The sequence below is a fragment of the Quercus lobata genome, chromosome 7 (assembly GCF_001633185.2).
Source record: "Quercus lobata isolate SW786 chromosome 7, ValleyOak3.0 Primary Assembly, whole genome shotgun sequence".
In the NCBI taxonomy this organism is placed as follows: domain Eukaryota; kingdom Viridiplantae; phylum Streptophyta; class Magnoliopsida; order Fagales; family Fagaceae; genus Quercus; species Quercus lobata.
The window spans coordinates 26,046,910-26,074,527 of NC_044910.1; the positions used below are offsets into that span (position 1 = coordinate 26,046,910).

Consider the following 27,618-nt stretch of genomic DNA (forward strand, 5'->3'; position numbering starts at 1 on the left):
AGATGCAACTGACAGAAGAATTGATACAGAAATTAGCCCTATTAAGGAAATGGTGACACGTATAAAAGATAGAAAGTATGTCAGAGAAATAATAAACGAAGATAAAGAAAGAAGTAAGATAAGGAAAGGTATAGTAAAGGAAATGATAGAAAACATAGAAAGACAAAACAGTAAAGATGTAAAGAAAGACATGCCAAAAGAAAATAGTGGTAAGGAATCACTACGTAGGAAGATAGAAATAGAGGAAAAGATGAAACATGAAAGACAAAAAGAAAAAGTCAACAATGGTGGGAAAAATAGTTATGGTAATTTACAAGAAAATAATGATAGTATAGTAAAAGTGAAAGTAGACAAAAAGTGTAATGGTTTAAAAGAAATGGTAGATGAAAGACTAAAATTAATTGAAAGATCTATAATAGGAACCCAAAATGATAGTTTGACAGAATTAAGTAAAAAAATGAAAATTTTAAATACACCCTTACAGACAGACAGAAATAGAAATATAACAGTTCTAAATACAACTATGTCATCAGATAATGAAAAAATTGACAGACATGTTAGTAATAATACTATTTGTCATAAATCTAAAAAATATGGACACCAAGTTACGGATTATAGAAAGAAAGAAAAAGACAAGAAAGAAAAGATGAAAATGAAAATAAAACAAGTAAATCTACAAGACTTAATGACAGAAGCAAAAATGGTAAAAGAGGAAATTAAAGAAATTAAGGAAGAAAATTAAATGAGCGAAATATTGCAGAATTAATTAACTTAAAAGAATTTTCTAATCCCTCAGAATGAGCGAAATATTGCAGAATTAATTAACTTAAAAGAATTTTCTAATCCCTCAGACAGAAAATTTGATGATAATAACAATAGACAGAATTTCTTAAGTTTAATTGACAGAGTAATTTTCCAAAAATGGCATACAGAAATTACCTTGGTAATTAATAAAGAGTTTTCTTTGACAGAAATTGCTTTAATAGATTCAGGTGCTGACATGAACTGTATACAAGAAGGATTAATACCTTTAAAGTATTATGAAAAATCATCTGAAAGACTAGCTCAAGCTAATGGAGAAAAATTAATAATTAATTATAAAATACCTAGTGTTCACATATGTAATGATGGAGTTTGCTTTGAAACAGTTTTTGTTTTAATTAAAGACCTTTCTTCTAAAATCATTCTAGGAAACCCCTTTATGACTTTACTTTACCCCTTTTTAACGACAGAAGAAGGTATTAAAACTAATGTGCTAGGGAAAGATATACTTTTTAAATTTATCTTGCCACCAATTCCAAAAGATATTTATTCACTTAATAACATAGTAAAGGAAATTGATAGAGAAAGAATTGACAGAAAGAATAGACATTTGGAATCTTTAAAGACAGAAATAAAATATAAAAGAATAACTGATCAATTAACTGACCCTATACTAAATAATAAAATAAATTTATTTAGACAACAGATTGAGACAGAGATTTGTTCTAGTCTACCCACTGCCTTTTGGCACAGGCATCGACATATAGTACAGTTACCTTATGAGAAAGATTTTAATGAAAGACAGATACCTACTAAAGCTAGGCCAATACAAATGAATAATGAATTATTAGAACATTGTAAGAAAGAAATTGAAGATCTCTTAACTAAAGGATTAATCAGAAAGAGCAAGTCTCCTTGGAGTTGTGCTGCTTTTTATGTTAATAAACAGGCAGAATTGGAGCGAGGAGTTCCAAGATTAGTCATAAACTATAAACCTTTAAATAAAGCATTACAATGGATAAGATATCCTATTCCCAATAAGAAAGATCTTCTTGACAGACTTCATGAAGCAACCATATTTTCTAAATTTGACATGAAAAGTGGATTTTGGCAGATACAGATAGATGAGATAGATAGATATAAAACTGCTTTTACAGTTCCTTTTGGTCATTATGAATGGAATGTTATGCCTTTTGGTTTGAAGAATGCACCCAGTGAATTTCAAAATATAATGAATGACATATTTACACCTTTCACAGACTTTTCCATTGTTTATATAGATGATGTGCTAATCTTTTCTAAAACAATAGATGACCATTGGAAACATTTGAATATATTTGTTAGAGTAATCAAACAAAATGGTTTAGTTGTTTCAGCCTCTAAAATAAGTCTTTTTCAAGATAAAATTCGATTTTTAGGCCATAATATTTATAAGGGAACTTTAAGCCCTATTGACAGAGCTATTCAATTTGCAGATAAATTCCCAGATGAGATAAAAGATAAAAATCAATTACAGAGATTTCTTGGCAGTTTAAATTATGTTTCAGATTATTTTCAAGGATTAAGAAAAATATGCAGACCCTTGTATAAAAGATTAGAAAAGAATCCTCCACCTTGGACAGACAGACATACTATGATAGTCAGACAGATTAAAAAATATGTTAAGCAACTTCCTTGTATTGTTATTCCCTCTCCTAATACTTTTAAAATTGTTGAGACAGATGCTTCTGACATAGGTTATGGTGGAATCCTAAAACAGGTAGCAACAAATGATGCTAAAGAACAAATTGTTAGATTTCATTCTGGCTCTTGGTCAGCTACCCAGCAGAATTACAGCACTATTAAGAAAGAAATTTTATCTATCATACTATGTATTTCAAAATTCCAAAATGATCTTTTTAATCAAAAGTTTTTAATTAGAGTTGATTGTAAAAGTGCTAAAGAAGTTTTACAGAAAGATGTTCAGAATCTTGTTTCCAAACAGAGTTTTGCTCGATGGCAGGCTATTTTAAGTGTTTTTGACTTTGACATTGAATATATTAAAGGAGACACTAATTCAATTCCTGATTTTTTAACCCGTGAATTTCTACAGGGAAGATGAGCTCCCCTGCAGATAAGAGCAAATCCCCAAAACCCAGAACCAGACAGTCTTATGCTGCTCCCCCAATTCCTCCTCCCCCTAGCAGATTCCTCCCTTGCCCCTCTTTCACTTCACCCACTTTCTCTTCAAATAAATCTCTAGACAGATCCCCATTAATCTGTAGCCCAAACCCTTTCCAACCACTCTCCCCCAGCCCCAATCCAACATCCAAACAGACTTATGCCATACCCTCAACCTCCTCAACCCCTCCTTTAAAGAAACCATTTAATGTAGTTGCATCTTCTTTTCCTCCTTTGGCCTCTCCTTCCAACCAACCAAAATACAGATCCTCTACCTCTCCAGAAACTCAGACCCAAATCCCAAAAGAAGATCACAGCATTGAGATCCCAAAAGACTCATGGAATTTTATTTTGTGGATTGAACCAGAATACCAGCACATAAAAGACACCACATAAAAGACACCCTCTCCCTTGTCCGACAGCTCATACCCCCAGGATGGGAACATCCTAAGACAGAAACTTTTAAGACCCAGACATTTTATGAGCATATTTTAGTAGATACAGACTCAATTTTAGTTACACATATGCCTTGTTCCCAGGAACCAAACAGAATTGGTTATTCTAAAGTTGTTATAAAACAGATTCTAACCCCTTCTCAGTGGAAAGCACAACCCTGGATCACAAGGAACTTTTCTGTACCTTTTGAGCCCCAGTTTTATAATTATTATGACTATATGGAAGCTTGGGACAGATTCCTTTTATTTCAAAATAATATTAACAGGCATACTTGGTTTTTCCGGTTTGATATGTACAGAAAGAAAGACATGATGATTCCAAGATGGTTCATTGACTGGTGGAATTCCTATGGTCCTGAAGCTATGATTCTTCCTCCTAATCTTTTAAAAGCCTATGAGACTTTCAAGAAAGAACCTAACATACTGCATCTTAGGGATTTCCCACATCTTTTACAGTTCTTTTACAGGTTTCCAGATCTCCCATGGATCATCAGATGGGAATACAAGATAGAAAAGCATCCCCAGTATCCTTTTCCTATGCTCGCCAGAAAGTTTAAATTAAAATGGTGGAATAAGTTTAATTTTGATCATATTTGCCAAGAATTACAGAAAAAGACCTCGTCCTCCCAGACAGAAAGTTCTAATTTCTTTTTAGAAAAGAGTCAAGTTCAATGCCAGCTTGCCTCTGTTTCAGACAGAAGACAGCTCAAAAAGCAACTGCTTGAAGCTGCATCACAAATATCAGATGATGAAGATGACACAGTAATGGAATCCTCTTCTCCAAACTACAGAACTCATCCAGAAGCTTTTCAAGATTCCCAAGACCCCTATGACATGTGACGGATAAGACAAAAGACAGAGAGATGCAAAAGAAGACAAAAGACAGACCGACAGACCAAAAGATAAAATGATAGAATGCAGACAGACCAGAAAGATATTTTAGCAGAATATTTTCGTACGCAGATTCTCACAGACAGAAAAGTTACTATTCACCAGCATGCGTACCCAGACAGACTGCCAAATAGACTTTTACTGTTCAAGATTCTACCGACAGATAGACTATTACTGTTCAAGATAGACTTTTACTGTTCAAGATTCTACCGACAGATTAACTTGAGTTCACTTCACTTAACTCAAGTTACTTTTGAAGACTTATCATGGTACACTTTATCTATAAATAGACAGACTTCGAAGACAGAAGACAGGTTCAAATTCCAGGTCCAAATTTTAAAGGTCCATTTCCAAGGTCCAAGTTTCCTTTTCAATTCCAAGGTCCAATCCTCAGAAAGACTTTAGCTTTCCTTTCCCTTTCCCCGAAAGACTTTTGTACTCTCCCTTTAGAAAGACTTTTGTACTTTACTTTCTTTTGTAATCTTGTAACCTTACCTTTCCAGACAGACAATCTTGTAACCCTTTACAGATTTTACTTTGTAATCTTGTAACTCTTCAGACAGCTCTTATTTTCAAAGCTTGTAAGAAAGACAGTTTGTTTTCAAGTTTAATCAAAGACAGAAGTATTTTCAAGTAAGATTTTATTTGTTTCAGTTTTATATTCCATACCCTGTTTTAATCTATTTTGACTATATCTATTTTGCTATCTTCTTCTTTATCAACTATTTTATCATTGTTTATGCTTCTATATTACTGCTGTGCTCACTCCTGGGTAGTCAATATTACAGATCTTTTATTCAACCATCAAAGATTTTATCAGTTGAGTTAATTGGAACTCAAGGTAAATAATTAAAATTATTTTAGTAATAGGAGGGGGTAAAAATAAATTGGTTCCTAAAAAAAAAAAAGAAAAAAAAAAAAAAGAGCGAAGTACAGAGCAAAAAATGATGATATAAATAGTAAGAAGTGTTTTGCTAGCAAACAAAGAAAACCACATCAAGTGTCAAAATACACTTTTTGGGAACTGGAAAGAAACGAATGAAATGTTATTGTCCTAAAAAAAACTAATGAAATGGTAAAACTAACAAATAAAATTGTAAATATATTGAAGTGGGTGAAAGCTGGTGGCGAGAACACGTAAGCCAGACACGTGGTAGGAGTTGGAGCAATCCAACAAATTGTAACGTGAAAAAAGAAACCTTCGACTTTTTTTTTTTTTTTTTTTGAGAAACAGAAACCTTCGACTTAGAGATTCATAACTCATAAGTAAAAAAACGGTAAAAGGGATAAAGAAGTAAGGACGAAGAAGAAGGAAGAAAGAAAAATCAGACTAAATAGTGAGTGTAAGCGACTAAATTTCTCGTTTCGAAAATAAAGTCGAACAAGTGAAAATAGTTTCACAAATGCGAATTTGTATTGATGATTGTGTGGTACAATTCTCTGTGATTACAAAAGAGTTATCCTCTGATTCGATCTCCTTAAAAGATTTGTTGATTGGATTTGTGATGATGTGATTTTGTTTTGAACACAAGATATTCTTCAATTTGGTTGAGGAATGGATCGAAGATCTTTGGAACAGAATTACAATGAATCTCTGGCTATGAGCTTGTTAGAAATTCTTTGTTCTTCGTGTTCTTTATGTTTTTCGTGTTCTTCGTGTGTTCTTTGGGCGTTCGTCGTTTTCGAAGGTTTGTTGTGGAAGTTCTCCGGGGTTTTAGAGGCTTGAATCCGTGGAGCTTCACTGATTTGTGGTTGTTTGAGGTTTCTGGAGACTTTTGAGCTTGATTCCAGTGAACTTTGAGATCTAGGCAGATAGTTTGGATGATTCTGCTTCGAATGTTCTTTGTGTTTGAAGATTTGTGGTGGAAGTTCTTCGGGGTTTTGGAGGCTTGAATCCGTAGAGCTTCACTGATTTATGATTTGTTGATGTTTTCGGACCTTTGAGCTTGATTCCCGCAAACTTTAGGATCTAGGCAGATGATCTGGATGATTCTGCTTCGAGTGTTCTCCGATTTTGGGGTTGAAGTTTTTGAAGTTCCTGGAGGCTTTAGAGCTTGATTCCAGCAGAACTTTTTCCCTTTTGAATCCTGGTCCTCCTAAATGTCTCAGGAAGGCTTCTATTTATAGGAGTTTTGGGGTGGGTGAGCGACACGTGGCGGAGCTTGATTGGTGACACATGTCACAGCTTGATTGGTCCGCTTGAGTCATCGCTTACACGTGCGAGGTTGCTTGAGTCATCGCTTACACGTGCGAGGCTGCTTGAGTCATCGCTTACACGTGTGCTGATGCGTGATTGGCTTTTGCATGACACTTGGCAAATCTCTGTTGGCTTCTGAATAGTGATAGCAAAACCTAGTAGCAATACATGGTGTTCTGTAATTTGCTGTATTTTGTGGACTTGGTAATGTGACGTGTCAGCTTGTGATAGGTCGGGAATTTTCCCTCTCTACAGTGAGTCTGGATGCCAAATACTAAGGAGTCAGAGAGAGAGTGCAAGAAATGGGTCTCCTTTCATGGTCAACTTCAACCCTCCAATGTAAGTTTGTTTTTTCTATTTTTAAATGACAAAGAGGCAAAACTGAAGCCTTTTTTTTAAGATAATTGTTCAAAAAAATTTCGTATACATCCTAGTTTTTTTGAACGCCCATTTATTTATTTGTTTGTTTTTGGTGTGGGATATACAAAGTTTATCACTATATATAGGATAAGAATCTTATCTTTAAAAAAAATTATAGGGACAGTTTGGGGGGCCAAATTTGTTTATGCGTTGGTTTGGATTTTGTATGGGTATAATTTGACATTTTATTTTATGAGAGAATATATTCTAGAATGATTAGAAGTGTAAAAAGGCGTTATAAAATGAGAAGTGCAAACCTTTGAGCTTGAAGTGCAAACCTTTGAGCTTGAAGTGCAAACCATTTTTTTTAGATAATTGTTCCTACTCAAACCAAAAAAAAAAAAAAAAAAAAAAAAAAACCTTTCTATCTCAATTGTATCTTAATTTACATAGCTCATTTCTTTTTTCTTTTTTTTAATAAAGAAATATAAACAGTCTTCTAACTCTCTTTTTTTAATCACCATCACCAACCATTTGTAAATTTGATGAGGATTACGCAATTTGTAGTTGGTTTTTGTTGAATTTGGGTAGGTTACTTTTGTTAATCCTTATTCAAGGTTATAAATGACTTTGAAGTGTTTTACTTTATTTTCATATTTCCTTATCATTATCTTTTCTCTTTTTTTTTTTTTTTCCCCTATATGATATGCGTTGTTCATTAAAGCTTACCGTAGAACTTTGTTATAAAAAAAAAAAAAAAATTGATTACAATATGATTGATCGTTATTTATTTATTTAAATAACTGTGCAATTTGGACAAGTATTAAACTGTATTACATTACTATTAACCAAAAAAGATGAACATATTAATTATATTGCAATCTTAATCAATGAAAAAAATAGTATTAAATTTGACAAACTGTTCAATTTGGATAAGATTGCAATATAATTAATATGTTTATAGATTACTTAGAGATAGTAGTTATATTTATATCTTACTCTATTTTTTTTTTTCTTTTTGGTGTCTTTTTTTAGGGTGACATATCAACAATTTTGTTGAATTGCATAGTGGGCACATTGGATGAGTTTGGGTGAGAAACATTACAAAAACTATTGTATGATTCCAAGCTCACATAAAGTAGTGGTCATCTATCAGGTGGTTGTTAATGACTCTTTTTTGTATATAAGAAAAAATATTTATCCTACCTATGCCTATATTTATCAATTTGTGTAATTATATGTTGGATTCAATTTATTGTTTTTTGAAATATTAATGTACAGTTTAGCTTTATTTTTCTCAATCACATCTCTTCCATATGAAATTAATTAATTATTCCTAACAATTTTCGTGCCTTTCACTACAACTTCTTTTCATTTTTTTCAAGAAAATAAATTTTAAAAATTAATGATATTATTGCTCACGTGAGAGACTTCCCATAATCACAATCTTATTAAATTATTTAAATTAAAACTATTTAATTTTTTTTAGGCATTTGAAACTTTTGTTATGGATGCGTACTTAATGGCTACATATTATGACTAAGTGGCTACCTTTTATGATTTTTTTTTTTTAAAAAAAAAAAAAAAAAACTAGCCTCTAAGCACGTGTTCACACTTGTGTTTAAAGGCTTTTCTATTTTTTGAGTAAATGTTAATAATTTGCGTATATTATAAAATGGGATTACTATTTTTTTCAATTACAAAAATACCTAGGAGTATGATGAGTGTTATGCGTGGAGAAAGGTTAATAATTTTAATATTTGGTACAAATGCATGACACTCATCACACTCCTAGATATTTTTGTAATTGAAAAAAATAGTAATCTCAATTTATAATATATGCAAATTATTAAAATTTACTCAAAAAATAGAAAAGCCTTTAAGCACGCACGTGAGCGCGTGCTTAGAGGCTAATAGATAATGAAAGAGATCAGAAAGAACTGTTTGTTTGATATTTTGTAACTACTAAAACAGAACGTTGTATCTTTAAATAAGGCAATTGAAAAATCAACTGTATTAAGAATAGCATTGAACAATTCACATAAACTACTAAACCGAAATGGCACTTTTTTTTGGGGTGTTTAAAAATGTGAGTGTGGCATTAATTTTTGTGGTCGTGTGGCACAATAAGGAGTGGTTAACAAAAAGTCAAACATTTCGATTATTAGTTATTATATGGATGTATGTATATAGATTATATAATTTTCTCACACTATTAATAGTATTTTCTCATGATTTATATAAGAGGAGGAAGTATGACACTATTGTATTATTAGAATATTGTATAATTTTGTTCGATATTTGTTGGAAATTTTAAAAGATGCCGTTCACTTAAAAAAGATATAATGACCATTGGATTTATTGTTGCATTTATACAAAGCTCTAAGGCAAGTGTCCTTTAGTCCATAATTTTAGTGAGTGTCATTTCATAAAACCTTAAAAACTATTGATTTAATTTTTTCTTAATAAATTTTATGAAAAAATAAAATAAAAATGAGCATTTTATAAAATTATAAAATCTATAATCACAGAAAGGGCCTTTTAAAAAATAAAAAATAAAAAATTTGTTCAATCATAGAGAAATTGACTTTTTCACTTGATTGGTTTAATTAAAGAACTAGCTTAGTTTTTTTTGCTAAATAAAGTACTAGCTTAGCTTTTTTTGCTAAATAAAGAACTAGCTTAGTTGAACATGCATTTTCAAGGTAAGGAGATAAAGCTGCTTTTTATTATTCATTATTAATTATTATACGCCCAATGTATATCTATCATACATTAACAGTGCAGCTGAACCTAGGATTGAACTAAAAAATAAATAGCTGAATTCCAGTTGAGTCGTGTCAGAATCTTCCTCTGTTTGGTTTGGTAAAAAAAAAAAAAAAAACCAGAAAAGAAAAAAAACAATGGCTTTCTCTTACTGGTTATCTCGTCTACGTTCCTCATCAAAGAGCTTCTTCTACTCCAATCTTCAAACCTCACGTTTCCACAATCTCAAAACTCCAAAACCACACACCACCACGCCTATCTTTCACTCCCATACCTCAAAAAACCCATCGCTAGCTTTGCTTCCTGCGGCCCTTGCTGTCGCACTCTCAGCTGGATCACTTGCCCTTCAATCCCAATCTAACCCTTCATTCTGTGACGCTTCTAATCTCGATTCTGCCAGGTGGGTTTCTCTCATATTTGAAATATATATATATATATATATATTTATATATATATTCTTGATTGGTTAGGAAAACAAGGTTTTAGTTGATAATGGGTTTTGATTTTTTTTTTTCTTTTTATAACAGAGGTGTCAGCATTGTGGGCAAAGGTAGCACTGAGTTTGTGGTGAAGGGTTCTCACAAGGAACTTCCTCAAAAGCTTATTGATGAATTGAAGGCTATCTGTCAAGTATTATATATCATTGTTTCTTCTATATTGAATCATTGATTGCTGAGAATCTTTGAAAATTTAGTTAATTGTTGTGTGTGGTTGGTTAATGATAATATATTATTTGGGCAGGATAACATGACTATGGATTATGATGAGAGGTATATCCATGGAAAACCACAAAACAGCTTTCACAAAGCAGTCAATATTCCTGATGTCATTGTTTTTCCTAGGTGAGACATATATTCACCATGTGGTTTACTATTTCTAGCTACATCAGATGTGATGTTCATTTTTGCAATTTTAACAGCAAGATGTGGCAATTTTTGTGGTCATGCAATTCAGGTTTGATGTGCTTGTATGGCAATGAAATATTGGCTGGATAGTGAAAGCCATGGTATGATGGTGCTTGTGTAATAAGGATTAAGGAATAGAAGTTCGATCACATGAAAGTTAATCATGTCCCTCCTTATACCATGTGTGTGAACTTTTGCTTAAATTTTATGAGTTTCCTGTGTGAGATATTTTAATATGACTAGAAAATATGTCATAGGTGTTTGCATACTGACGTAGTACAACCAGAACAAAATTGAAACAACAATAAAATAAAGAGATATGACCTAGGAGTCAACACCTAGGCCTTGTTTGGAGTCAGCACCAAGCGGGGAAACTACTAGGAGTCAGCACTTAGGGTGGACCTAGAGTCAGCACCAAACCAAACCAAAGAAAGACCAAATGACCATTTTTTCATTCATCAAAATATCAACTACTTCTCTTCAAGGAGTACAATAGGTTGTTTATAAAGAATTGCTAAACCCTAATTCTAATTGGCTAGAAAACCCTAATTGCCTTATTACAAAAATAACCTTACTTCCAAATTAAAATACTAATAGCCCAATAAACTAATAGGACTTAAAACATAAAAATACAATTGATTTGCAAACATAAATAATACTAAATAATAAACTTCTTGTGTCTCCCGCATCATCCTCCTCTAGTTGGAGAAAACTCAACCCTCGAGTTCTAAAGCATTGATAGATTAGGATGTTGACAAGTAACACTTGTTTCAAGTTTGGAATCACCCTAGGGAGTATAGAGAAAAGAAAAACCTTGAATTCTACCATGTCAAACGCTTCTGGAATAACAAAATCAATGTGTGGAATCAACATAATCTTATCTTGAACCATTGAAAGCACTATGTTATCCACTTTAGCAAATTGTTTATTTTCATGCACCATGGAAGGCTGATCAAAAGCAGATTCATTAGCTTCCAATATCACATCATATGCACCCTCTAACACAATACTCTCTTTAGACACCATCTCTTCACCTTGCTGCTCTTCAATAGATTCATTTCCTTGCATGCATGTTAAAGCAACACTTGTCGAGGCATGTACGTCTGTGTCAACATTAGGCTTTGGTGTTGCTGGAGGATTCTCCACGGCCAAGATATCATCATCAATGTTGTCTTCTATTGGGGCAGCAATAAGTTCATTGTGATCAAGTATCCTTGGTTTCCCAATTGAATCGGTTTGAATCTTCTTTTGCTTCATCTGAGCAATCCTGTCTTGAACATCTTTCATAAGCTTTACAAATAATTCCTTGCTAGATAATTCTTTGATAGATTGTTCAAAAGTGTGCTGAGGACATGAAATGGGATGAGAATCCTATTTGCTTTAACTTGAAAAGTATCACACTGAGATTGTGATAGATACTTAACTTGAAGGTATGGTGATAAATACTCATTACAAAGTTTTTCTTTCGTATCTTCCCACACACTAATGGTAGATTCATAATTTAGATAGCAGAAATATTCAAGATTCTTCCAAAGCATTTGTTCTCCACCTTTTAATTTCAACTTTGTATATCTAACCTTTTTGTTATCTGTAAAATTTGCTTACTCAAAGAATTGTTCCATCCCATTCTTTCAGTAGACAAAATCCCGTGAATTAGTTTTACAACCGTCAAAATAAAGTGATTCAGATATTGCCATAATAACCCAATGAACAAGAATCTTATGGAGTGATGTTTACTAGGCTGATCATATTGTGGGCATTTTTTTTTTTATGGGGTAGTTGGGTCAGATAAATGCTGGGTTGAAGTGGAGGTGGGACCTATGGTTTTAATTGAACTGAATAGGCTGGGCTAGATGACAAGTTTGAGCTTCTGAAATACTTTTTTTTTTGTTTTTTTGGGTATCATGTCAGGAAATGGTTGGTAAATGCAGTTCTCAACGGAAACAAAAACTGCCGAGAGCGTTTTAGAGTCAAGCAGTAGAATACATGAGTCAGGTTGGGTTGGGTTAAGAAGTTTTTTGACTCAACTAATCATGGTGGGTTAAAAAAATTCAACTCAACCCATATGGGTCGGGTCGGATCAGGTTGAACCCATGAGTTGAACATTTTTTTTACTACTATTATTATTAAATTGAGCAAAAAAAAAAAATATATATATATATATATATCACAGTTACTACCTAAATTGATAAACAAAATATACATTAAATATCCAACTGAGTTGATAAACAAAATATAAATGAACTAGTATCTTAATTCACTTATAAACAAAATACACATGAGTTTTTAACTCAGTTATAAACAAAATATATCTAACATTTTAAACTTTTTTTATTAATTATATAATATATTTAAATATATATTAAAAGAACTAATAAGATTTTATATTTTATATGATAATAGGAATCGAGAAAGTGCTCTATAATTGATTTTTTTTTAATTTATTAAATATATAATATATTTTAAATATATATTAAAATATGAGTACATCAGATTGGGTTTGACGAGTTTGTAATTTTATGACCTAAACTCAATCTGATCCATTATAAAAAAATTTTTATAACCCAACTCAATCTACCAAGTTCTAAAAACCAACCCAACCCGACAGATTGGGTTGAATCAGATCGGATTTGACAGGTTGGCAGGTTTTTGCACACCCTATCCCTAGAAACAAGTGTGCTTGAGTAAAAGTTAAAACAAAAAAAATTCTAGGGGATAAATTACCTTTTAGATGGGGTGGAGGGGTTGCTGGTGGACTTGCTACGGCACGGCGGCGAGCAAGTGATGGTCATGGCAGCGCGAGACAAGGATGGAAGGGATCGAAGCTGTTGGCGGTGAGTCGCTGCAACTGGGGCTTGCGAGTCTGTATAGCGGTAGTCACGGCGGCAAGCGAGAACCGATGGTGGTGGATCTCCGGCGCGCGAGGAAGACCAAAAATTGATGAACCAGGGTCAGCGGTGATAGAACTTCTCTGTCTTCGTGGTTGCAACTTGGATCCGTGGCCGTGGGGTTGGGGTATTGGAGTGATTGGGATGTTTGTGTCAAATTGTCAATGGTGGTGGTGCTGGCAGGATATTTTTTGTGGGGTCTTCTAGTGGTGGTAAGAAGCAACGGTGATTGGGATTTCCTATTGGGTTGTGACGGTGGTTCAACCGATTTTTATTTTTTTTACTTTTTGGTTTTGGATTGACTGTGATGATGCCTCAAACTGATCGGTGTTTGCTCTTATATCAAAATTGATGCAAGACAATCGGAACAAAATTGAAATAACAATAAAATAAAGAGACATGGCCTAAGAGTCAGCATCTAAGCCTTACTTGGAGTTAGTACCAAGCGGAGAAACTACTAGGAGCCAGCATTTAAATTAATAGGACCTAAAACATAAAAATACAATTGGCTTATAAACATAAATAATAATGAATAATAAACTTTTTGTGTCTCCCGCATCACATACTATGTATATGTGACACTGGGAAACATTGTCAAAAAAGATGCTATTTGTTCTTTTTGAACTAAGTATTATAATTTTGTAGCTTTCTCACAGCGTGGCCAAATTATAAATTGCAGGTCAGAGGATGAAGTTTCCAAGATAGTTAAATCATGTGACACGCATAAGGTCTGAATTTTTCCTCATCTTTAAATTGATAATGATGCCTTACATGCATTTCTTTTGAGGATAGAGCTTAATGGGCCAACATGCTTTAGCTCAAATGGCACTTCCTCCCCTTGTGAGTGCAAGGTTGAGGGAGAGGTCCTAGGATGCATGGACATAGACACGGGTACGATACAGTAACACGAGCAATTTCTAAAAAATTATAACATGAAATTGCTGGTATGACACCAGTACGACACGGATATGGCATCCTAAATGAAGTGTTTGTGCTTCTTAGGCGAGGTCTTGAGTTCAAGATCCCATAGGGTGCATGTCTAACATACCAATAAAAGAAGGATAGAGCTTAATAGCTAGTAAAGTTTCGGGAATGTGGAACTAAAAATATAGTGGCTAGAATTTCTCTCGCATTCTGTACAAATAGGAAATTTACTAATAAATAGATCTACAGTTGATGATATAGATTGTTCGCTTGCTAGTTCATGAAAAATAATATTAACCTTTTCAAGAAAGTACCAAAGTTGTTTGCTTTTCATTCACAAGCAGGTCCCAATTGTACCATATGGTGGAGCTACATCACTTGAGGGTCACATCTTGTCTCCAAATGGAGGTGTTTGCATTGACATGTCGATGATGAATGTATGTACTGATCTTTTTGTATTTTATAAGAGTAGGCTTTCCTGAGCTTTTGTTTTATGAAATTAAAACTTCACTTTATTTAGAACTGTAACTTACATTTTTTTAGGGTTAATTACATTTTGGGAACCAGTATGCGCTGAGTTTAGTTGAGCAACTTGTGGTTTAAAAAAAAAAAAAGAATTTTTCAACTTGAGGTCTAGGTCAATTTTCTGTCAGAACTTGCACATGCAGATCAGTCTTCGAAAAAATGTGACAGTTCACCCACCTATGATTTAGAAAAGTGCCTCTTTATCTACACGTGGTTTAAAAGAAGGCACTTTACCTACTTGTGTGTTTGTGTTTTAAATTTTTGGTTGGACTGTTATATTTATTGACATAATTTTAAATATGCTAATGGGGCGGGTCTGAATTGGGTAAAGTGTCACTTGTGAAACCACATGTTGGCAAATCAAACTCACCATACAAGTAAAAAAAATGTAATTAGCCTTAATTTTCACGATTCTGTTTCTTATATCTATGGGTAAAGAACTAATATTTTTCTTTGCTTACAACTTTGTTTGAGAATTATGCAAGAGGTGTACCTTCTTATATTTTAAATAAAATGAGGCAGATCAGCCTCAACTGTCTTCTTTGGTCCTGCTGCCTACTTTTGCTACCATTATGAACTGCCTGCCTTATCTTGTGTGTAGATGTATGTATGTATGAATGTACATATTACTTAATAGAATTCATTCTTAGGTAGAGCCGACACTGCATTTATCATGAACGTTTTTGAATGGATAATGGGTCTACTGATATTAAAAAAATTCACTCTGTGGAGCCTGGAGCATATTTTGTCTTCCTTTGATGTTAATTCCTTCAGTTTAAAATTAAATGCGTACTCTAGTATTGTATCTTTCTTATCTTGTTGAAAAATGAGTAGTTTGTATTGTGTCATGGTTTTTGGTTATTATTGCATTATTTGTTCAAATGTAGAGTATTAAAGCGTTACATATTGAGGACATGGATGTGGTTGTTGAACCTGGGATTGGATGGATGGAGCTGAATGAATACCTGGAGCCTTATGGTCTATTCTTTCCCCTTGATCCAGGTTAGTTTATGATGCACCATTCTTCTAATGTTGTCAATAATAGATATCTGGGGTGCATTTTTCTTTCAACTCATAGTTGAAATGCTAATTGAAAATTTTCACATCAAGATAGTGTTATAGTATGTCAAATGTGTATGCCTTAGAACTGCGCATTTTGAATGTGCTGTTGAATGAAATCATTCTGTGAGAAGCTGAGATAAATTGCAAGTCCTACAAAACATTCCTCTAGTAAATGCTATTTAGTTGGTTTGTGCTAATTCGTATATAACTTTGGTGGTATCCTACTTGACATCCTGTGGAAAGAGTCTTCACATTGGCATTGCTTCCTGAAATGGTATTTGGCATACATTGAAAATTGTGAGTTTGAAATTGCAAGAAAATGATAAAGATAAGTTTCTTTATAACATAATAGAAAATTTCATGCAATATTTATGAGCATCTGGCTTTTCTCCTTTTTGTATAGAATTACAATGTGATATCTTGGCGATGTTAGGTCTTATATTTGAATCTTTCTAGAATAATTAAAAAGACATTTGAAGTATAGCAACAATTAAGTTATTATAAATCTGGACTTAAGGCTGAACCAAGGAGGCAAGTAGTACATTCTTAGTACTTAAAATGAGGATACAATAAGCCTAATTTAAACTAAAAAGAAATACTAATAGCCTAATAACATACTAATAACCTAATAAACTAACATGACTCTTATTGTTGAACCATAAAGTCTTTGATATTATGGCACCACCTAGCTTAAGTATTATGCTTTTAGAAGCTCTGTTATATCAGAGATGCTACTTAAAACTGTGAAATTTGGGCAGGTTCTTGGTGTTACCGCTTAGAAGATTACCATTTTATGCGTAAAAAGCTTAAACAGCCCATTTTGTGAAAAGAATTCTCTGCTTTTAGTTTTTCCATATCATTTATGACTAGTGTAGTGTGAAAGTCACTCTGATAAACTTCATTTTTCAATAAATGCACCCTGTGTGTTTAAATGTGTTCTCAAGTGATTTTGTAATTTGGATTTTCATATGCTTAAAACTTCTTGACTAACAGGGCCTGGTGCAACCATTGGGGGTATGTGTGCAACCCGGTGTTCTGGTTCATTAGCTGTGAGGTAGTAGCTATACTTTCTCAATTGTAAATTTTCATGTTAGCAGATAATATTGATACTTACATTTTTTTGAAAAGAAAATGTATGTTAATATATGCAAGTGTTGCCCTAGTAAAGATTCAAAGATTTGATCACTTGATGGTGTAACATTTTTATACTTGTTTTCATTTTCTCAATCGTAGTAGTACCATTTGCTTGAATATGCTCGTTTAAGTTTTAAACTGCAAATATTTCTATAAGAGTGTCTACTAGATTTTGAACCTTAGTCTAAGTAGCATAGACACTTCCAAAAGCCCTGGTGTGTCAGTGTCAACACACAAGGACACTCTTGCATGCGTATCCTCATTATGACATTATCTTGGTAGTAAAATATTGAAAAAGAATTCCTTTAATTTTATACACACACACACACACACACATATATATATATATTTGTTGTTATTTATTTTGAAAAGTTATAAATAAACATAAAATATACAATTATAGTATTCCCACTGAGTCGTGCCCTAATTTTTTAAGAATTGGCACATAGCCGTGTCTTGTGTCATGTCATGTGTTGTGTCGTGTCCGTGTCCATGCTTCATAGACCTTAATGTTCCCCTCTACTCATATTTTGAACCAAGGAAACTCTTAATCTTATAACAATGGGTGAAGGCTCCTTCCTCCTCCTCCTCCTCCCCCCCCCCCCCAAAAAAAAAAACACCCCCATGTGAGCAAAAAGAAGAAACCTTTGACAATTGGTCAAGTTTTTTTTTTATGTTGAATTGGATTTGTTCGTACTATCCCTTGAAAGAAAAATAATTTTGCTTTCTTGCTAGAAGTGTTTCTGGATTCAATGCTAGTGTTAAGTGTGTAGATCTGACCCTTCAAGGACTATGTAGGCCATTTTCCATTATTATCGAAAACCTAATGGTCTTTCTTAATGAAATCATTCAAGTGTGCCAGTGTCAAAACTTGAGGAAAGCATTAGTCATATCTACGCTATACCTCAAAAGAGCTATTCACTATTGAAACTCATTGTAATCTCTTATATATCCCAAATCAACCTACTACATGTTTGATATAGGACTTAGCACATGCCTGCATGATAGATTTAGACTCTAAATATACACAAATCCGCATAATAGGGAGCATTACAATCTCCTTCCATTTAAATCTTCAATGTCCTCATTAGTGCATTGCCTTGTAGTGCCTCTAAGCCACTTGGTTGTACAACATGGTTGTGATGTCATTTGTCATGAGCTGGGGCAAGAGCTAACATCTGTGCTATATTGCAAAAGTACTAGTCACAATTGAAGCTTCCCATAATTGCTTGTTTAGCCAGATCAACCTAGTACATGCTTGAAGTGGTACTTAATGTGCCCTTGCAACACCTTCACACACACAAATCCACACAATCTAGGGAATTAAAGTTGGCAACCAAGTGCAGACCTAGCTCCACTAGAAAGTATTATTCTATATGTGATTAATATTTGTACAGAATACCGTATAACTTGGTTCTAAAGGATATGCTCTTTTTTTCTTAATAGATTATCATACTTTCTGTGGGATGCTTGCCCTGTAATTTGGTTTTATTATTTATTTTTGTAACTCTTTGATTCAAGACTTGAGTTGTTTCACCCTGTCCAATGCTGACAGTAATTTGTGGATACTGGATCCTTTCCTCTATGTTTTCTTATCTTTTGGCAGTGATGGATGTATAATCTCAAAATTATAGGCGACTCGCATATAACAGTCTATGATCAAAGCATTATGCATTACTTATTTGCCTTTTTAAAGAATAATATATTTTCTGTCTTTTAGTAGGTCCAGGAGTGGCCACTGTTGGTAATGGGGTCTGCTTAATAAACATGCATCTACTTCTATCAGTTCATTCTTATTATCTGTCTAAAGGACCAATCAAGTTTAGCAACCTGGTGCATAACCATTTGGCGATTAGAATCTTTTTATTTACCTTTCTTATCTTTTGTCTTTGTAAACTTGAATTTTAATTGTAAAATTTATTCTGGTAACCTAGATGCTTCTCTATCTACATTAAATTTTGTCTAAATAACATAAATGAAAATATATTCTAGAAATAATTTCGGTGGTCTAATTTAATATTGGATCTAATGATTCTATTTTTAACATGTAGGTATGGAACCATGCGTGATAATGTCATCAGTCTCAAGGTTTGTTATAAAATTCTGATGTCTAATTCAGCTCCCAAAAGCTGTATTTCTTATGTTGTTTTTGTTCCAGGTAGTTCTTGCCAATGGAGATATTATCAAGACGGCATCTCGTGCTCGAAAGAGTGCTGCAGGGTTTGTTCTCTTATCTATGTCAATCCATTTGATATATTTTCTTTTCTCTGATTATCTTTTTTTCCCTTATTTTTTATTGTTTCTGTTTTGAGTAGTAGTTTCAAAAAATAAATGAGAAAGTTGGTGGGATAAAAATGCAACAGTTAACCAGGCATGCTGTTAACCTTGTAAAAGTTGTATATTGTAGGTATGATTTGACCCGCTTGGTGATTGGAAGTGAAGGAACTCTGGGTGTAATAACAGAAGTCACTCTTCGGCTTCAGAAAATTCCACAGCATTCAGTGGTACTTTGACCTTTTCTTTTTCTGAAGGTGTTTCCTCTTAAAATTATTTCTACTTTGCTACTAATTTTCTTGTCTTGTGATGGTTGGATTTAAATCTTGATTATATAGTTGTTTCGTTATGCAGCAATGATAAGATATATATTTGAATCTTATTATTATTTCTCATTTGAACGTATCTTAAAGTTATTTCTGATCCTTGCCATATTAAGCCTAGGGCTTGTGTGGAGACTTATCGACTTGTGGGTTTTAAACTTAATTGCCATCTTCTCATGTTTCCTATTTCCATGAAATAAGCTGAAGGATGAGGAATACATGAAATCTTAGAAAAAAGCTTACGCTAAAAAGAAATTGCATTTTATGAGAATTTGAACCATCACAGAATTGATGGTATTTAAAAGTGATCAAACTAGTTTAATGATGTTAGAGAAGATCTCTTGGTTGTCTCAACATCTTTAGAGGTTTGTCTCACATTTTTTCACTGTAAACACTGTGGTTCTTGCCACGCTGTTTCTACAAATTTGGTATAAGATAATCATCAAAACATTTGCTTGTGTTCTTTAGCATATTCTCAATAGCTACTGCAAGCACCTGTGTTTGAAGTGTTCTTAATGGCTATAAACAAGTACTCACTAGTGATAATTCTGTCATGTGGTAGTTAGTATGGTTGATTGAGGTTTATCCGGGTTTGTCATTTCTAGGGTAAATTAAAATATCTTCTTCCATTTAAATATAGAAAATCTTTGTTTGAATGAACATTGGCATCTTTCTTTATATAACTTCTATATGACATTGTTATTCTTATATTCTTTTTTTATTTTTTTGCGCAGGAGATTCTGTTAGTTATTTATTCTTGCAATCTATATTAACTCTTTTGGTTTTATATTTGTTAGAAGTATGTGGTTAAATGATTAAATTTACCATATCCCAATAGCTTAAGATTTTGGGACAATCGGTAATTTAATATAGTATTAGAGCAAGAGATCTTGATTTCGATCCTTGTCTTCACTCTATCTCCCATTTAAAATATTAAATTCTCATGTGTTGGGCCTCCCATTTATTAAGGGGAAGTTTAAGCCCATACATTAGAAGGAATGTTAGAATTATGGTTAAGTGACTAAATTCACCATTTCATAATGTTAAGTGACATAGGACAAGGGGGAACAACAAAAATCTGATTTAGAAAACCAGGGGCAGATCTGGTATAGCTTGGGTTTTGAAGAATTAGGGTTAGGTTTTGGTGGGGAATAGGCTAGAAAACAAGAGGGATAATAGGGTTTCCAAATGGGACAAGGATTAGTAGGGTTTGGGGATGAAACAAAGGAAAAAAATCAAGGTTTCGGTGGTTGTTCCTGATCCGTGATCAGTGATCGTGAATAGTAAAATTAAAGAAAATAGATAAATTCTAGGAATCAGGCCTAGACTTCCTAAGCATCACATCTCGGAGAAGGTTGCATCACACAAACCATAAAAGAAAGCATAGCTCTTAAATTCTGAAAACATTCATTAATAATCAACTCAATAAAAAAACTACAACTCTTTATATAGAAGACTAATACCTAATCCTAGTTGAACTAGGATTTCTTAAAACTCTGATAAGACTTGGACTTGGACTCCTTAGGCTTTACTAATAAACCCAAACTAAATAACCAAGCTTAAAATAAAATTAAAGTAAGACTCAATAGACTATAAGCACAGCTCATTCTAGAATATTAGGAAATTACAAAATTGTCCCTGATACATAAAATATAGGAAATTTGTCTTCTCACTACCTCCTGCATCATTAAGTTTTTGGGACAATCGGTAATTTGACAATATTAATGCTTTGCTTATATGCAATTTGAATTCAACAATATTGCAGGTTGCAATGTGTAATTTCCCTTCAATTAAGGATGCAGCAGATGTTGCTATAGCCACGATGAAGTCTGGTATACAGGTGGGTCTTTAGCTGCAAATTTTGTTCTAATTATCAATTCCTTCATAAATATTCTTTTTATAATTGTTAGGTGTCAAGGGTGGAGCTAATGGATGAGGTTCAAGTGAAGGCTATCAATATTGCAAATGGAAAAGATTTGCCTGAAATTCCAACTTTAATGTTTGAATTTATAGGGACAGGTAAATGGGATCCTTGTTCTCTCAATATTTTCTGTTTTTATATTTTTGGCTAAATGCAATTTCAAATTGAAACAACCTTTATCATTTAGCTTGCTGCACTTACTAATTGTACACCTGGAAGCCTTTCCTTAATATTAAGACAATTGTAGAATTTGTCTACTTGTACTTGTGGTGGGTTAAGGTTTAGGAGGATTTGTGGATCTAGGGTTTAATAAGAAGGGTCTTGTAGGGAAGAGAAAAGATTTTATTTAGGGTTGAAAAGAGGTAACGATAAATGGAAATCGAATTTCTCCACAATCTTTGAATTCTATGCATGAACAATACTCGTGAGTAGTGATGGAATATCAAAGAGAGAGAGAGAAAGGAAGAAAATAACAATAAGGTCAACGTGCCTCAATATGCAAACACAAATATTGTATTGATCAACTCCATCTACTTTATTGAGCTCATTTGGCACAATTATATACAAGGACTCATTCTTGTACTAGTAGTATTAAGAACTCCTTGCTTAACTAGTAGACTAAAAACCTAATAAGGTTATGACTAATAGGGAAAAATGACCTCTCCTAAGGTTTACTAAAATTACATTGACCTCCCTTACTTTTCAAAATAAAGTACACTTACGTCCCCTGTAAATTACTTGGAACATTTTGTCACAATGTCACCCAGAAAGCCGCCAGAAATCACAAAACCACATAAATTGGATTGCTAGATATTCAAAAGAAAGGAAAGCAAAGAAAAAAAGAAGAATAGAATGGTGATGGTGGGTTGGGAGGGTAAAATAGAAATTTTATTTGGAAGTGAGGGTGAAAGCATAAATTTTTCAATCTGTAATAGAATCTAACGGTGTTAAGCTATAGGGGAGATGGGTGTAGTTTTTTTTAACAAGGGAGATTTATGTACAATTCGAAACAAGGGGGGAGGTCAGTGCAATTTTCTCTAACCAATAAAAGGTTAACTTGGACTCAAAGAAAATAAAACTTAAGATACATAGGATCTCCTAGAAAATTCTAGACTCAACTAAACAACCAAAATTCCCTTAATTCGCTGGGTTGCAAAAAAAATTATGGTTTGCCCTTTTGAATACAAAATCAACCAGAAATCTTTTGAAAACCCAAATTTAAAAACTGTTTTAACCCCAGGACATAAGTAATTAGACCTTTAAAATCCCACGACTTTTATGTCAATTGGACAGCTCACATGGAGCCCATAAAATAAATCTTGAAAAAACAAAACAAATTAATCTTTGATGATTGCATCATTCTCCCCCAATGGGAAAAAAAAAAAACTTGACCTTGAGCTTCATAGTGTTGAAGTATAAGAACCTTCAAACTTGAAACTTGCACCAATTCTATATCACCTTAAGAAGCATTGAGGATAATTAATTTTTCTTTACCACCATATCATCAAATTCTTATGGAATAATAAAATCAATGCTTAGAAGGTTTTACAACTTAAATCCATCTTGAATTGCTCCATAGCAGTAAAACATATCTTCATTGGTCCTGACTTTTCCACGGTCAACCTCGTGCCCACCTTGCTCCTTTATGGTCTTTATTGTCTATGAAATGCATTACTTTGGGTGTTCTTGAAATTCGACATGTGGTGAATTTTAAAGCTGGATTTCTCTCTTTTAGTGTCACACCTTGATGCGTTAAACCAATGCTTGCTTGAGGTTGTGGCAGAAAATTTGCAAGGCTGCATATATTAGATTTTGATGGGGAACAACTGTGATGTTTGCCAAAATAGTGACTGCTAGCTTATCCAAAGTTTGTCACATAGTAGACAATCTTTTTAACATTGCTTCTATGGAACAGACCATTTCATTCAATTGTTTTAAATTTTTCTTGGTTTCCACAAAATTTTGAGAAAAGCCTGAGACTTTGAAAATAGTTCTGCATTTTTGACCACCATCTTGAATGCGAAATTTCGTCAAGCAGTTGGTAGAAAATTTTAGCAAAGAACTTGTGATAGGATTTTGGTTCTGTTACAAAATTGACAGAGGACAAATTGGAGAATTTGTCTACATGTGCTTTTGGTGGGTTAAGGGTTAGGAGGATTTGGGGATTAATGGTTTAGAAAGAAGGGTTTTGTAGGAAAGAGAAAAGATTTGATTTAGGGTTGAAAAGAGGTAAAAGGAAACGAAAATTGAATTTCTCCACAATTTGTGAATAGTGCATGTGAACATGTCCAGTGAATAGTGCCCTTGAGAGAGAGAAGAAAAGAACAATAAAACCAACATGCCTCAATACTCACCCAATATTTTACTGATCAACTTCATCTATTTTTTGAGTACAATGAGCGCAAATACATATAAGCTTTCATTCTTGTATTTAGGACTAGTAGTTTTACTAATGAACTAAACAACCTAATAAGGTAGTGACTAATAAAAGACTAACTTGAACTCAATGAAATACTACCTTAAATACGTAGAATCTCCTAGAAAATTCTAGACTCAACTAAACTATCAAATACCCTTAATTTGCAAGATTGCGTAAATTACAATATTTTCCATTTTAATATAAAATTGACCATAAGTTTTTCAATATAAATGAATATTAAAAAATGTTTCAACCCTAGGACACATATAACTAGACCTTTAAAATCATTTGACCTTTACTTCAATTGGACTGCAAACATGGATTCCATGAAATAAATCTTGGTTAGACAAATTTGCAAAGTAGTCATTGAATCAATTTAATCATCCACGACTGCATCACAGAACCAACATGATTTGATGATTGATGTGTTTAAATCAGTATTAACTACAGAAATTGATGTTATACAGGAGGTAATTAGTTTATGCTAGTAATCACTAGTAAGAACAAATAGTATTGTCATTATGACACAGGCTCCAAGCGCCCTCTAAAAAGAGGAAATTATCCTGAGCAAAATGATCCTTGTTTCATTATTCTGGAAAAATGCATCACCATTTCCCATAGAAAGCTACACCTATGCCATCTTCTTCATTACCTTTTTTTGATTCCTAATTTATTTCTTGATTACTATTATTTAGAGGCTTATGCACGTGAGCAAACACAAATTGTTCAGAAGATTGCTGCAGAGCACAATGGCTCAGATTTTGTTTTTGCAGAAGATCCTGAAGCTAAAAAGGAGCTTTGGAAGGTAGTGGTTACTCAGTTGATGTTCAGTGAGTGGAATTTTGTTATATCTCTTTCTTCATGTTGACTTTTAAAACCCTATACTTCAGAAAACTCACCATGGAACTAATTATTTTATCAAAATAATACGTTGTCAGAATTCAGGTATTACTACAAGTTTGGCTGTTTACTGCAAATAGAAGTTGTGGCTGTTTCATTCGATTCCTTACATGAACCTGTCTCACACTACACTGCTCCACTGCTTTAATTTTATGTCTAAATTAGATAATGTTTCATGTATAATGTTTCTATTAGGAATTGTGGATTATAGATTCAAGCATGCATTGGTGCCCCCATCTCCCAACTGCTTTACATCCATAAAATTTTGCAACAGAGAGTAAGACCTTGCTAATATATATATAGAGAGAGAGAGTTAAGGAAACTGTTGAAAACTAGAATTACTTTCCAAGGAATATTATTCATATATAATTTTGAGCTTTTGGCTGCCATCTATATTTTCTGTAGTATTACTTTATACTTTGGAATGTCAAACAGTATTCTTTGTTTTGTTTGGAAGAGACATACCCGCATAAAGGTGAGACTTGACTTTACCCTATGTTTGGATTGGGAGAGATGGAGGGAGAGGAGAGGGGAGTAGAGGGGGAGGTGGCTGGAAATTCCAGCCACCTCCCCCTTCCTCCCCTTCCATTCCAAACAGACCCTTAATAGATAGATCTTACGCTCAATTTTACCTGTTAGTGCATGCATGCACATAGATATATGGACATGCACAGTGCATTTAGATGTCTCTTAAGTTGCATAAATGCAAACCTGAAACCTCACCAAAACATACAAGAGATCAGGTTGATTTCCATAACTCTCAGATCAAAACCCAAGCGGCCTGTATGGTTATGTTGAATTAGTATGATATTGGTTTTTAACTCAAACTACAGCTTGTTTTCCTAATTATTCTCAGTTAGATCCATTTATTTATTCTGTTTGATAAGGTCTCTCTGTTCAGAGGTTTTATCCTAATGGTTCTCATTGCCATTCTCCATATTTTCTAACTCAAAGTTTTAATGACATGAAGTTAAGGAAGGAGGCACTATGGGCTTGCTTTGCAATGAAACCTAATTTTGAGGCAATGTGTACGGTCAGTTGATATCAATGGATTTTAGTTACAGTTTTAATTGCTTCCTTATACTCTCAAGGACCCTCTTTGCTTTTTGTTTGTTTTAGTTCTATAACTTTTGATTTTTGCAGGATGTATGTGTTCCTCTCTCACACCTTGCAGAATTGATATCAAGGTCCAAACAAGAGCTGGATGCATCACCACTGATCTGGTATGTCTGATCAGAATGGCTCTCTCTTTTTCTGGACAATAAGTTAAATTAGAGCATTTTGTGTTCCTGTAGTAATGTGGTTAGTCAAATGACTGGTGCTCACAATACATATGCCTCTGTTCCTATTAACAGCGCGTCTCTTGCTCATGCTGGTGATGGAAATTTCCACACGAATATTCTGTTTGACCCTAACATTGAAGAACACCGGCGGGAAGCAGAGAGACTTAACAAATTTATGGTCCTTACTGCATTGTCAATGGAAGGTATGCACTCTAATCTTTAACAAACTTACCGAATCCTTTTTAATGACGAATGTCATGGTTACCTGTAACATTAATTATTCTATAAAGGCTCTTTGTCTGTGGTGATTCATAATCCCATAGTGCTTATCTTTCATACGTTCATCTAGTATTTCTGCATATATGCAGTAATCTGAAGTTAATGTTATCTTTAGCGGTTTCCATTCTGAAAAATTAGAACATGACCTGAAAAGGCAAGTTGTGATGCTAATGAATGGTTTCTTTGACAACTAAGCAGGTACATGTACTGGTGAGCATGGTGTTGGCACAGGGAAAGTGAAGGTAACTCATTCAAATCTTTAGACATGTAGGCCATTTAATACAATACTCAGAGGCAACTTCTAAAATGCATTGGTTATCAACTTCAGTATCATGCCTATATTTTGATATCTAAAACAATGAGTTTGCTCTCAATTTCATGCTTTGGCACTTCCCTAGCTGGCCAATGGCATGGTTATTAGGATAAATGGGACAATTAATTAAGAAAGTATATCCGGAAAGGATAGCTTTCACCATGATATTTAATAAATTACAGTATTGATGCTCCATAGATTGGTCTTCCTTCAGAAGGTAAATTTTACACTATGAGGACCATGGCAAGACAAAATATTTATGATGCTTCTCATTTTGGTTGGTGTTTTATCCTGAGATGACCTTAGTATACATAAGTTACCGGGATTGGCCACCCAAATTCAAAGACAAATGCCCTGTTCAGTGTTATTTGACAATGTAGACTGTTTTGATTGGATTCTTTTCATTTCCTCTTTTCAGTATCTTGAGAAAGAACTTGGAGTGGAGGCTTTGAGGACAATGAAAAGAATAAAAGCTACTTTAGATCCCAACAATATTATGAATCCAGGGAAGATTATTCCTCCTCACATTTGTTTCTAAAGAGCTCACCCTTCTCTGCTCGCACTTATATGCATGTCCACGCCTACCTTGTAACATGCGTGCACATCCTATCTATACATTTCAAATGTTGTACCTATAGGGCTATAAAATCTTCACTGTATATTATGGGCAATAATGGGTCATGAACTTGGTCAATGGCTATTGCATTAGGCCTTTCATAGTGTACCTCTTGTTCTCCTGCTATTTCTTTCTTCTTCTTCTGTTTTTTTTTTTTTTTGGTTGTTGTTGTTGTTGTATTGACAAAGTAAATTTAAAAATTTCTAGTTTTAATAATTTTGCTCCCTTCTTTGGACCTTAAATATATGTTGAAGAATAGTT

At 33.6% G+C, this 27,618-nt stretch overlaps 2 protein-coding genes across 4 annotated transcripts; one reads left to right on the top strand and one right to left on the bottom strand.

Annotated features, from left to right (window-relative positions):
* Positions 1 to 9,728: 9,728 nt before the first annotated feature.
* On the top strand, positions 9,729 to 27,525 carry LOC115953899 (D-lactate dehydrogenase [cytochrome], mitochondrial-like). The gene is made up of 18 exons (XM_031071720.1): positions 9,729 to 9,991; positions 10,119 to 10,221; positions 10,333 to 10,433; positions 14,064 to 14,112; positions 14,653 to 14,745; positions 15,721 to 15,835; positions 16,889 to 16,949; positions 19,081 to 19,117; positions 19,188 to 19,249; positions 19,437 to 19,533; positions 21,392 to 21,466; positions 21,537 to 21,645; positions 24,662 to 24,771; positions 25,837 to 25,899; positions 26,010 to 26,089; positions 26,222 to 26,352; positions 26,627 to 26,670; positions 27,160 to 27,525. The coding sequence occupies exons 1-18, from the start codon at positions 9,729 to 9,731 to the stop codon at positions 27,277 to 27,279; spliced, it is 1,713 nt and encodes a 570-aa protein (XP_030927580.1). The 3' UTR covers positions 27,280 to 27,525.
* Positions 11,090 to 13,859, bottom strand: LOC115953900. 3 transcript variants are annotated; one of them, XM_031071721.1, is made up of 2 exons: positions 13,221 to 13,859; positions 11,090 to 11,763 (listed from the first exon to the last, which is right to left on the bottom strand). In XM_031071721.1, the coding sequence occupies exons 1-2, from the start codon at positions 13,286 to 13,288 to the stop codon at positions 11,103 to 11,105; spliced, it is 729 nt and encodes a 242-aa protein (XP_030927581.1). In that variant the 5' UTR covers positions 13,289 to 13,859; the 3' UTR covers positions 11,090 to 11,102. The 3 variants fall into 3 exon arrangements, with proteins under 3 accessions (XP_030927581.1, XP_030927583.1, XP_030927582.1); XM_031071723.1 differs by having other exon boundaries at positions 11,090 to 11,767; XM_031071722.1 differs by having other exon boundaries at positions 11,090 to 11,840.
* Positions 27,526 to 27,618: the final 93 nt, after the last annotated feature.